This window comes from Danio rerio, chromosome 21 (assembly GCF_049306965.1).
Source record: "Danio rerio strain Tuebingen ecotype United States chromosome 21, GRCz12tu, whole genome shotgun sequence".
NCBI classification, from domain to species: domain Eukaryota; kingdom Metazoa; phylum Chordata; class Actinopteri; order Cypriniformes; family Danionidae; genus Danio; species Danio rerio.
The window spans coordinates 15,565,001-15,578,645 of NC_133196.1; the positions used below are offsets into that span (position 1 = coordinate 15,565,001).

The 13,645-nt window shown below is 37.5% G+C and overlaps 1 protein-coding gene across 4 annotated transcripts in view; it reads right to left on the reverse strand.

The window, feature by feature from the left end:
* Positions 1 to 12,757, reverse strand: part of whrna (whirlin a) — a 193,800-nt gene extending 181,043 nt beyond the window's left edge. For all 4 annotated transcript variants that reach the window (XM_073935094.1, XM_002665922.8, XM_073935093.1 and 1 more), the window contains exons 1-2: positions 12,272 to 12,757; positions 10,686 to 11,594 (exon numbers count right to left, since the gene is read on the reverse strand). In XM_073935094.1, the coding sequence (XP_073791195.1) occupies positions 10,686 to 11,411 (726 nt within the window). In that variant the 5' untranslated portion in view covers positions 11,412 to 11,594; positions 12,272 to 12,757. The remainder of the gene's footprint in view (positions 1 to 10,685; positions 11,595 to 12,271) is intronic.
* Between the last annotated feature and the right edge of the window lie 888 nt (positions 12,758 to 13,645).

Below are 13,645 nucleotides of genomic sequence, written 5' to 3' on the forward strand. Positions count from 1 at the left end.
CCTCATCAATTACACATGCTCAAGGTTTTCAAACTTTTAATAAAATTATTATTTTTTCCTGCTTAACATTCTGTAGAATGCGGAGGAAAAAAAAACATCCATTAGCTAGGTTTCCATCCACACATTTTTATGATAATTTTGCATATGCTCATAAAAACACGGTTGATGGAAATGCCATGATGCACATAAATTTTGAGAATGTGCATAAAAACGTATACGCATAACTGATTAGGATAAACTTTTATTCGATAAAAAAAAGATCCGCATGAACTGTGGTGGAAACACTTTTTCGTAAAAATATCAGTACGTGCAATAAAGAAGGTGATGTGATTTTGTTAAAGAGATCATGTGATGATGAAAATGTGTGTAAATGGAAAAAACAGCAGGCTAAGCACACTGCAAAACATCTGAAATGTTGCTTTGATCATTCTAAAACGCCTTACCGTTTAAATATAAGTGTTATTATATTATTAATGACCTCCAGAATCAAGAGAGTCTGTGCTCCGCATCTGACGTTTTTAATGGCCACCGCAAGTTCACTGCGTGTCAGGACGGCCTTCTGAGGTGCAAGTCATTTATTAGATGAAGAAAAGATTGATGCAGCTTCTCCTATCGCAGTAAATTCAGTTTTTACTGTTGGTATTTGGCACCAGTTAATCAGGAAGTGATGATTTTGTTCGCTTTGACTCATGGGAACGCTGCTTTATTCACACATCTTTAATGCAATAATCCAGTTTTGCGCATAAAGTTCATTTACATTTTTGGATGGAAACATAGCTATTGACATCTACAGTACGAAGGAAAAATATATATTTTCCCCAGTATTCCTCCTTTGTGTTTAAGATAACAAAAAGAAAGGCATAAGAAGTAATTTGGGAAGAGAATGATGTAGTGATGAGCGTTTTTATTTTAAATTTTTTTAGTCTACCTTTGCAATTTGACACACTCAAACCACTGCAGATATGTTCTAACTAAGATGCCCATGTCATACAGTACAGACACATTTCTTAATAAATAACCTACTCTAAATTAAAAGCATTGACATATGCTATATATTGTTGCTTTCACAAGCTTTGGAGATGTAACATAAACTCTACTTATAAATAATAGGTCCCCTACAGCTTTCGTCATAAGCCACAGCTGCGTTCAAAAGGGCATAAATTGTTACTGTACGAAGGGAGTGCAATTATCAATATGAGGATGGCTAAACAGTAAAAATACTTTGAAAGCAAATCAAACCTAAGAGAGATGATTTTAATGTTTTTTTTAACATTCCAAGTTTAAATGTTGGAACAAAGGAATAGGGCATAGGGGGGATAACTGGGAATAAAACACAACCAGGGACTGTGCTTCTTACTACAGCACTAGAGGTGTAATTGAAAATGTGCAAGTTTGAGAAGCAGTTTATGAATGTTTGTTGGAACGATGGAATTAGGAAATGCCAAATCAACAAACTGTTTGTAATGATGGAACTTGCGACCTTAGATGGCTAATGAATTTTGGAAATGCACCACAGGTTTGGAAATGGAAAAAGAGGATGAGTAAAGATGACAGAATTTACAGTTTTGTGTGAACTATACTTTTAAAAAGCCTTAAATGTCAAAAAAAAAAAAAAAATTTAGGGTGTCTTGATCATTTTATTGAGAGATGTACCATACATTCATAAATACTGAAACTCTGCAAGTTCCAACTTCCATCTTTTTTTAAAAGAATGTCAAGTCTATAAAGTCAAATACACGTACTGATAAAATACAACCAGGGATTATATCTACAGCCTTTGTCATAGCAAATCCAGAGCCTTAAAACCATGATGCGATAGGTGTATGATTTATTAGAGTCATTTTACAAACACAAAAGCGACAGATCTAAGATCAGTATATCACAAAGATTTCATGCGCTGAAAGAGCAGTAGTGGGGGGGGGGGGGGGGGGGGGGGTCTTGAAATCACAGAAATGTGGCCCAATGATCCACAGTCAGTGCGCCATATATCAACAGGTCTCCAACAGGGTGTAATGACTGAGCATCAATCCTGGCCTGCCTCAAATTGATGAGGTCTGTCAGAGAAAGGCAGTGTATGTTCTCCATTTTATGGAGAGACTAAATCATGATGAAGAATACAATGGTCAGTCAGTCACCTGCTCAATCACTATATAATGAACAAGAGATCATTTGAAAAGAGTGTTATCTACTGTATGCCAATTAGCAAGGGCTGAGAGAAGTGATATGCAGCTTTATAATCTGTTTAAATTCCACATGAAACTGAAGTTGCTGCGGATTCAGTATTTTGATTTTAGTATGATGATATATTTCCAACTGAAACGGAATATGGAGAAGGGAGGGCAGGGTTTTATTTTTGAGCTCCTCCTCTTAACTTTCAATAGCAGCAAATAGTTGGAAGGGCATGGCTAGGCTATGTGTATCATCAGTCGGCCCACATCTGCAGATTTCCACTGTTAAATATGTATTTACTTTTGTGAATATGTAAATACACTCACAAGTCATTTTATAAGGTACACCTAACCAACTGCTTGTTACCGCATACTTTTAATCAGCCAATCACAATAACTTAGATAACCACTCGTAACAACAGAGGTATGCAGAAGAGCATCACTGAATGCACAACATGTCCAACCTTGAGGCAGATGGGCTACAGCAGCAGAAGAACACACTGGGTGCCACTCCTGTCAGCGAAGAACAGAAAACTGAGTCTACAATTTGCACAGTTTCACCAAAATTAAACAACAGAAGATTGGAAAAAGGTTGCCTGGTCTGATGAGTCTTAATTTCTGTTGCAACATTCTGATAGTAGGGTTAAAATTTGGCATCAACAACATGAAAACATGGATCCATCCTGCCTTGTATTAACGGTTCAAGCTGCTGGTGGTGGTGGAATGGTGTGGAGGATGTCCCAGGATCTGCAATGTCATGTTGACATTAATAGAACTTGACCTAATCTAATAGGTTGTAATAGTACAAAAGACTTTAATTTTAATGTATTTAAGCCCTGTGACTATAAGCATACCTGTCAATCCTCCCATTTTTTTCTGGGATTCTTCCATATTTTACAGTTCTTTCCCGCAATCGTCTTGTAAAGGTATTTTCCCATATGTCACCAGTATTTTCAGTCTTTTTCTGTAAAGGGTGGCAATAACCATTAAAGAGCCGGTCCTCCCTATATGCAACCCATACCGCCAAACCACCAGGGGCCGCCTCTTGCTTTTAAATGAGAGTCTGTTCTGTGCTTTTGTTTTATTTAGGCATGAAAACTATTTGAATTAAAAATAAAAATGGCGCGATTCCCTTCCTTTTCATTACAGATGTCGTCGCCCCTCCTATGCAAAACAGTCATGTAGCGGTGTGTGACTGTCAGCTGACGTGCTCCATAGTGATAAATAGATGCTGTTTCCCAAACGGATTCTGATCACGCAATATGAAGTGGAGCGAAAGTCTGGGTTTTGGGTGCGTGTTTGAACAAACATACACATAATAATAATAATAATAATAATAATAATAATATTAATAATAATAATAATAATAATAATAATAATAATAACAAGGGGGTCTCCCTTATTATGGTGGGCATATCCCTTATTTTCACATGCAAATGTTGACAAGTATGTATAAGATTTAAAGCAAATTGGGCGCAAGAAATTCGAAAGTTTGCCACTTTAACAAAGATTAATTGTTGAATATGTTATACAATGACGACTATAAAGTGTTAATTTATATTTAATTAGTGTATTTTCGAACCTCACTGCTGTTAAACTCCACCGAAATCTATGAAGCGCTGTTTACTTAATTTCTTAGTTCTTAATTTATCTTTGTCTTTTTGTTTTCATCTGTGGTTTATTTAATTTGGTATGTGTTTGTATGTTGTATATTTTATGCAGATGCGTTCGCCTTAAATGATGAATACTTTTCAAATAGAGTTGCTCAAGTCATCTTGTGAAATTCTATTCAAATTGCAATATATACATTTCAGAGAACCAAAATAATTGCAACGTTTTTTTTCCAATATGGTGCAGCCCTACTGTGATTTAATAAATAAATCCAACAACACTTTCAGCACTACTGGCAAATGTTTTTTTTTAGTTGGCACTGCTTTCTATTCACAGTGACTAGCTTCTGGCCACCCACCATTTTTCACCTCTCATTTACATAAAGCTGAGGTTTTTTTAAATGTACTAATGCTCTCACTGCAAGCACAATTCTGTCACAGTTCTGTTGCCGGTATCACAATGCCTTAAACAAACCTGCTGCTCATCCTCCATGAACAATCTCAAAACTCTCAGCACAAGTGGACATGTACAGTTTGAGGCAGCGACTTAGTGATGAATCTTCTCTCCTGGCTCTAAACTGAGATTCGACTGTTAGCTTGTAAACACTTCTGTCTTATTCATCTCTCAGTGTCGGGACAAAGGCAAGAGGCAACCTTCTCCAAGTCTGAGCCAGGGGCGGCCTGGCAGACTACACAAGAGTCACAACAACATTAAAATCCAATCGACTCGACTAACAGGTGCTCTTATATGGGGTCCCCCTTAAAGAAAAGAAATGAGGAAAAGCCATTGATCATTTGGGCTGTCAGAGTTAGACTGAAGGCTATGCGGATAAACCAAACAATCATAAGATAGCAAACAGCATACAACAAACATTCAATATAGTCTATAATGATAGTATGGATAGGTCACCCACAACAGCATGGTCAATCAAACTTTATCACTGATTCTGGAGAGATATATAGAGACAAATTCAGCTGGACATACAAACATGAAGCATTTTAGAGGTAGAGAAATAATGATGTCTGTTCAACTGTCAGCCACAACAATGAGTGATCAAAGAAGCAAAAGCTGAAACAGAGCTAGCATGTCACATTTAGTGTCTTTTTGTCAGTGTTTAGAAAACCATACAGTATATCAGGATTTAAAACTGACAAGACATTAAAATGCATTCAGATGTCTTATTGTAAATGCACCACCCTCTTCTGGAAAGCAACTTATTTGCATTTAAAGAGACACATTTTTAAAAAAATATTATGAATGTTTTATGGCTGCATGATTAATCGAAAAAAGATCACTATCTCGATTAAACCCTACACACGATCTTAATTCTGCTTTTCTACGATTAAGCCAATTATATTTTCAAGTTCAGGAGAAGCTGAAGGAGGTCACACAAGTCTTCACATTGTTTTACATACGTTGCTCAGCAATATGGACACCTCCGAATGGTGGTAAAAGTGTCACATACTAAATTTATAAGGTTTAATTCACTCCAAAATGCCATCTTTGTCTTAATGTAATGACGTATTCACAGCCGCAAAATCTTGCATAAGCTGACATACTGTTTGTTCAATACAGAGAGGACGCACACGTGCCCACCAATGATGTCTGCTTTAGTGAACAGTGCCTGCATAGGCTGTGAATAACAGGTAACAAAGTTGTAAATAACATTCAGTTTGTTGCACAGAGCGATCGTTTGTATAATTTGCTTGGATGTTCTTTTTTTTTTTCCTCAGAGTGACGGCAGCCATGACATGAGCGCAATTGGCAGTGAAAGTGAAACCAAAAGTGCACACATTATTTAAATGACCATATCGCATTTTAGAGTTATGATTACGTCAAGCAACTCTATAACCACTTTAGCCTATATAACGTTGAGTATAAAGGGCATTAGGGAATCTAATAATGAAAAATGTTTCATTTTACCAGTGAAATAAGATGGTCTAATAATGCTGTCAATTACAATTGTCAAGAATATGTCTGAAACATAATAATTCATCTTCAGAATTATGAATATTTATTCTGATGTCATCACTTTACTCTGAATTAACAACCAGGACATTTTTAAAGTCTTTTGAAGTCTATACAAAGTTTAGCATTTTAACCAGCAGTAGACCTACACATAGGTGTAATATTATTAGTGTTGTTTTACCATGTGTTTAAGAATAACAATAATAATTGCCTACTCATATTTACCTTTATTTTGCATATACAGAATCGTGAGAACATGGTGAAAAAAAATTGTGATTCTCATTTTAGCCAGAATTGTGCAGCCCTAGCATGTATTTGCTTTAAAACCAAAAAGGCATTCACAAGCATACACTGGAAAATATGTGTCGGGTTCTACACAATACCTTCAAGTAGTCCCAACACAAATCAATTAGGTTAACTTGTTAGTGTTTACAAATTTAAGTGGATTGAACATAAAACAATTAGGTTGTACCTCAAAATTTAAAAAAAAATGTTGTTTCAGTTCATTTTAAATGAGTAGTTTGAACAGGCAGCAAACATCTTTTTTAGCATATAATAATTGATCTGACCTCAGACGCTTTACTATATCTTTCTAAAAGAAACATAACAGGATGCAATTCTGATGCACAACTTATTGTTCCACTATCATTTCTGTGGCTAAATTACTATCTAAACTACAATCACTGTTGTATTCTAGTACTGAGATTAGGGCTGCACAATCTATAGTTTCAGCATCGATATCGCAACATGTACATCCACATAAGTCACATCAATGGAGTTTATATGTTGGGATTATAGTTTACCAGGAGCCACAGTTCAGAACACAGAAGACTTTTGAAGTGACTGAAGAGTTTAACCATAAAGCAGTGAAAGTTAACCACTTGCAGGTGTTTTTAAGGCCCGTGACTGTGTAAGCATTAAGGCATGAGAGTTTAAAGTATTCAGGCACTTGAAATTGTTTATACTGTTTGCAACTATTTATTGAATCATTTATACAATAAAGACTATACAGTGCTATTTTACAGTTGATTATTCAAATTCTGTACCTGAATTCTGTGGTAAAATATTTCACTCCTATCTTGCCAATAATAATCCAAAGTAAACCCAGAACAATCAGTCTACATTAAACAATTCTTTCCAAATATAGCTATTCAAGCTATCTGGTGAAGTTGTTTTTATATCGCAATATAAATTGCAGCAAAATGAAATATCGCAATGTTAAATTTTTCCAATCTCGTGCAACCCTAATTGAGACATACCGTAGTATCTCACAATTTTGCTATCCCTCTGCTATATAAATCTCAATTGACAAACTTCCTCCTTTACCAACGTGGAAGTCTGCTAAAAAGTTGTCTCTCTCATGTAAACCTGATTTTTTTCATTCAAAAACAACCACAACAAGGAATGAAACAGTTGCCATTTGCTTAGTTTAAATATCTATACTGAACAGATTAGGGGTGGCAGAATGGCTCAGTGGTTAGCATCGTCACCTCACAGCAAGAAGGTCGCTGGTTCAAGTCTCAGCAGGGCCAGTTGGCATTTCTGTGGGGAGTTTGTATGATCTCCCCGTGTTCATGTGGGTTTCCTCTGGGTGCTCCGGTTTCCCCCACAGTCCAAAGACATGCTCTATAGATGAATTGAATGAACTAAATTGGCCATAGTGTGTGTGTGTGTGTGTGTGTGTGTGTGTGTGTGTGTGTGTGTGTGTGTGTGTGTGTGTGTGTGTGTGAATGTGAGTGTGTATGGGTGTTTCCTAGTACTGGGTTGTGGCTGGAAGGGAATCAATCCGCTGCATCAAAACATGTGGCGGAATAGTTAGTGGTTTATTCCTCTGTGGCGAAGTCTGAAAAAGAGACTAAGCCAATGAATGAATGAATGAATGGGTTAGTTGTTGCAGACCATTCTGAAATTTAATTGGTCCAAAATTAAAGCCACATTAAAGTCTATCTGACTGTAATTGTGCCGCATCTCACAGGTCCTTTTCATGCTTTCTTTTTACATAGTATGCAAAAAAAAAGTGAAAAAGACTACAATCGTATATACAAAGTAAAACTATTCTTAAAACTTAAAACTTTTTGCATACTGTTTTGCTTTTGTTGAAGTTCTAAAATACACAGTGTATTCTAGGAGACATGTTTTCAGAAAGAACTAATGATTGTAGCTCAAATGACAATGGCAATACATTTCACACTGACATATATACTGTTTACTTTTTGTTTTTGTTGTTAAAGTAGTTTTTAGAGAGAATCTGGTCACAAATGCAAGATCACTATGAGTTATATTTCGCAACTACCATATTGCATTTGTAATTGCATTGTAACATATCAAGTTGTCACAACAATTTCAATAAAAAGCGTATTATTTTGGTCTTCATCGACAACAACTTAAAGAAACCCCAAAAATAACATAAAAAGCAAAAGTAGAGCAAAACAGATAACACTCCGAGTTCATTTACACATCATAAAGGTCATCTAAGCCTGGAGGAAATCCTCACTGTAACTAAAATAGATGTTCTTCCTTCTGCTATAAAAAAAGATAAGACACCTCAGCCTGCTAGCATATCCTGGGGAGCATTTCAAGGTATTTCAAAAGTATACTGCGCTGAAATGATCAAAACCCATCTAGCGCTCTCCATTCTGGCCATTCAGACAGTTGCGTCTTCGGTCAGAATATGTCTGCGTTACATGAGAACGAGAGCACCATGACAAGCGGAAGGTCATGTTCAGCCCAAGGGAGAGGCCCGTCCATTTACTCATGCAGATCAATATGATTAACTGGGAGGAAGCAGCCTCCCCCTTCTGCCAGCTTCTGTTTAAGAAAGGCAGCGTGGCAGGAATTTATACCCCGCTGCTCAACTGTGCCAGTTTTCCCCCGGGCGAAGGAGGGAAACAATGATACAGAAAGGCGGCAAACTGTTCATGTTAATTTTCTCTTGGCACACAACTCAACAGAGATTCTCAAACATGGGGATGTGGAAGAGTCAAACAAGCGGTATTAGTGGAACTGAGCTTCTAGCTATACGCCTATACATTGAAACATGCTCGAAATGTGGCTTATCTTCCATGTCAGGTGCTTCCGTGTTTGGCAATGTTGTTAAAAATATGATCGCTGCAATAATTCAAAGCACACTTGAGGTTACTAAAATCCCTGTGAGAAAGTCTAAGCGTCTTTTTATTTGAAGTAGCCTCTTAATGACCACAAATACACATTAAGTGCATCAAAGCATTTTCTCTATTATGATGTTCAATGTTCTTGTTGAAACTAATGGCTCCCACTGAGAACTGACCTTTTAGAAAGGATGTCTAGAGGTTTCCGGAAGGTTCCAGCAGTGTGTGTGGCAGGCGGAGATTAGTGGTCTCACTGTAACTACCATCCGGTACAATTCTTGCAGGAAAGTTTTGAACAGAATGCAATTCATAATGCATAACTGGTTTCAGCACCATGGACAGCACACAAACCCTTCATAACAAAACATGGGTGGTTTAAAAGATAGCTATTACTTCCTATCAATCATAATTGCAGTACTATCATAGTTAGAATGTAAAGGGTCAGACAAAGTCAGCTCGTCGTTTGAATGACAAATGCACTAGAGGAACCAGCAAAGAAATGCTTCCACACTGAAATTTTTAACTTGTAACCATGCAGCTAGGAGGAATTGCGGATTCAAAAGTGACAAGCCACATGTGATTTAACTATAGCTAGTCCATACAAAAGAATCAATATCATTAACATTTGCACAGGCCTTCCTAGCTACCACATGTCAATAAAAGTGAGCATTTATCACTCTGGTGCTTCAAGGGACACTTTAAACTGCTTGTCTTGCATTAATAATCAATCAAGGCAAAGAAGTGCACTCTATTCCCTCTAGTCAATAGACTGGCCAGAATCTGGCGAACTAAACATGGTTATGACTTGGGTAAAAGTGCAGAAGTAAAATTTTGCTTCAAAAAGGAAAAGTGCAAACTCTATTTAAATTAAGACCTAAAAGTGACTTTAGTTGATATTTTATAATTGCATTTCAATTTAAATCTAAAGCAGCGTATCAGTGTCCTAAAAGGAACTCTAAAATCAACTATTTTTTTTCAATGAAGTCACACCATTTAGCTTTTAGTATATTGAGGTGGATTTTTGACTGCAATCCTTTCTTTTTATACAAAGTTACTTTTATAACTAAAAAAATTTAACAATTTAATTACTCCTAACTTAGAAAATGTTAAGTTTAATATACATATCGGTCATTTTAATAACTGTTTTTACTACTGTAAATAGTAGGACATTATGCTTTATGTATTCAATTAAAAAAGGTATTGGTTGTCCACTAAAATGAACACATATTTAATAGCTTAATGAATATTTAAAGGGGGGTCCAGAGTGCATTTTTAAGGCTTGGTTGTTTTTATAAGATGGAGAGCAATGTGTGCTCATGCTTCCTTCGGAAAAATCACCTTATTTTTTTCATAAATCTTACTTTGATTATATACAGCTACTCAGTTAACATAAAAACGACTGTCATACTTTCTAGTTCCTCCAAAAGGCTCACCCTCAAGAGGCTCAGATTGGTCAGCTAACAACATAATGTGCTGTGATTTGTGGATCGGCTCCAAGTCAGCAGGAAGCGTCTTTGCTATAACATTACAGTGCGTCTGGCCACACTTAGGATGTACGCTCGTAACCTGAAGGGTTTATGGCATTATTAACCCGGATGTATTTTTTTGTAGTCCCCAAACTTCGTTGGCTGTAGGCTTTGCTAAGCTAACTCAATAAAAGCCAAAGCGCATACATTCAGAGATGTTGTTTATGTTCACACAGCTACATTACACATCAACTAAAGTTTAAAATGTGATATTGTAGTGGACCACCTCTTTAATCTCACTTTCCTGGCACATAATATTTACAAAATTGAACTGTATTTTCTTAAAATGCAGAAAATAGGCCTACCTTTACTGCATCCGCGTGCGTGACCCGGTCAAACACTTTGTCGTTAACTTTCATTATTTGGTCTCCCATTCTCAAACCCTCCTTTTCAGCCAGTGATCCAGGTTCCACCAGTGAAACATAGATTCCAACTCCATGCTCTGATCCTCCGCGGATGCTAAATCCCAAACCTTCATTGCTCTTGTGACGCTTGAGGATCACCTGTCGGATCTCTCCAGGGGGCTCCGGTAAGAAATTCCTCCCCAGTAAAGGAATAAGAGTCGCTGTCCCGTCGCTGCTGGTGCTGATGCTGTCAGGAGACCCGCGTAGAGCGACTTGAGACGCCGGGAAATTAGCCCCATGTGTTGGACTCGAGTTAGCACCCTCCTGGGCACCGTCCGGGTCTCCGTTGCGCGCATGGATTTCGGATTTCAAGTATAGCCCCTCGGATGTGTACTGATCAAACAGAAGCTGATCCGAGCGCGGGATGACCAGCCGCAGCATGGGCAGGAGCTGACGCTTGCTCGGGACGTTCAGTATGACTTTAAGCGTCTGGACCAGGTCGTAGACATTGCGCTTGGAGTGGTACACGTTGAGACAGTGGATGAACTGCTCTCTCTCGAGGTCGCTGAGCAGCAGGTTGAGCGCGTTGTGAAGCTTTTTGACGTTGGCGGAAAGGGAACGCGCGCTGGAAGCCACGGAGTTCCCCGAGGAAGAGTTCAGCGACAGGCGCTCCAGGTCTGTGCTCATCCTCGCGCCCTTTGCCTGGATCACAGAGCCAGTACGCGGAAGTGGAGGGGCCCGGCGAGCATTGCAGTACCACCGGGACCGAGTCTACAGGAGTCTGCGGAGCGCCGCATGGCACTGCGATGCCTCGATGCTCGCTGTCATGCTTAATCTCACGCCAAACGGGTCACAGAGGACCTGTAATGCCTAAAGAAAGAAACATGCATTAAATTACGCCAGAAAACAAAAGTAAAAAATAACCACTTTTCAGGCAAATGTTAAGTCAAATTTGTATCATTAAAAAGTAATGTTCATTGCGATGTCAAATATAATCTTAATAGTTTTTTAAAACATTGAAAATGATAGTAAAACGATGAGTGGATATAAACTATGCACATTTAAAATGTAATTATAAAATACTCTTTAATATTTTATTAGGTAATTTAGACTACCTTTTCAGTTTTCAGTTGTGTCAATTTGAGCACTTTATATTGCGTTTTATGTTGTTTATTTAATTTACTTAACACATTATTTTTTTCATGCCACTGTAATTAATGACTAACATAAGTTGATGATATAATGGGGAAAATCAAGTTAAATCAACATGTGGGATCAATTAGTGTAAAGTTATTTTTTATTTAGTAAAATATATAGTTACAAATCGACTGAATAACACAAGATCAATTGAAATATAGGCACTGTATACTTTAATGGTATGCACGATTATAAATGCAAGCCTGTATATGACATAATCATATAACCGAACTTCATATTTATATAGGTCTATATGGAAATAACAAACTACAGATTACAATAAAAACCAACAGAACCAGAAGTTTAACGTAGGATAGATAAAAAGTCATATTTTAGACAGAAAAGTGCACCTTCCCAATAACGGCGTCAGAAAGCGGCGCGCTCCGGTGCGTCTCGTGCTCACGAAAAAAGGGTCAAGTGGCCAGCGCGTCTTCTCCAATGTCTCTGCCGTCAACAGTGAATCCCTTATGAGGCACTTCAGGATTTCTGCCCAGAAATCCAAAGCTTTACAACCACCATAATCACACGGACGCGTTCCCGCTGATTAGTTTTTTAAAGTAGAGCACCGGTTACGCATTCAGTAATCCACTCGTCCAGTATTTGTAACATATGACACCCAAACTAAAATGCAAAGTTGCTTCCATCTGGCACGCTCAAATCAGAAAGTTGAAACGGGCTTTAGTCTCTTGGAAAGTGCGCTGGATGTATTCCACAGACAGAAATCAAACAGGTTGTAAAGTTATTCGTCGCGTCGGTGCGTAAAGGAACAAAGTAAAGCACCACGGAGCTCGCGTATGTCGTGTAGCCTTCAGCTGTCGGAGGGGATCGACTGAACTGGCTCTCCAACGCGTCCCTTCACAGGAAATGACGCAGCTCGTGTGGCGCGCGTAAGTTGCTTAGTAACCAACAACACAGGACGGGCGCGCGCAGGACTTGCACATATCCACCTGCTTATTATTGTAGGAGCAGTGTGGATTTGAATGAATCTTCATAACTGTGGCACTATAAATAAAGAGAAGAAGGTTTCATGGAAAATCTGCCACCGAGCTTACGCAGTTAAGTCACGTGTGACTTGACCGTTTAAGAAAGGACATTAAAAATGAGGAGTCTTGTTAACTTTGGAGAAAGAACATTGGAGATGCATGTGATTAGATAGAATTAAAAATGCCAATATTTAAACTTTTTAAACCTGGAAACAATATCCAAAAGTAAAAACCTGAAAACAAAGATAAATGTACAGTATTTAGGCAAATTTTGTATGTAAATGCATGCCTTTAGCCAGCCTGGTGAAAGGGGTGGTTCTTTTTTGTTGTTGCAGTTTTTCACTTTATTTTATATTTAATTATGATGTTTAAATACTCCATGGTCACACTGTTTTGATGGTCCGTTTGTTGAATTTAAGCTACATTGCATCTACATGTCAACTAATTCTCATTAGATTATAAGTAGACTATTAGGTTAGGGTTAGTTTAAGTTGAATTGTACTTGTAAAGTTTCTTATAGTCAGTTTAATGTCTGTTATAGGAGCAGTACAACACAATCTCACGGCAATTCGTAACTTTTTAATTAGTGACATTTTAATCACTAAATTAGTTTGTCAGATGGTCATCAAAATCACTATTTTTAAATACCAAACATATTTCCTAAAGATTTAGCATTTAAAAACATAAAAAAACAATTTTTAAAATACAAATTCATTACATCTTATATAAATAATAATTAAA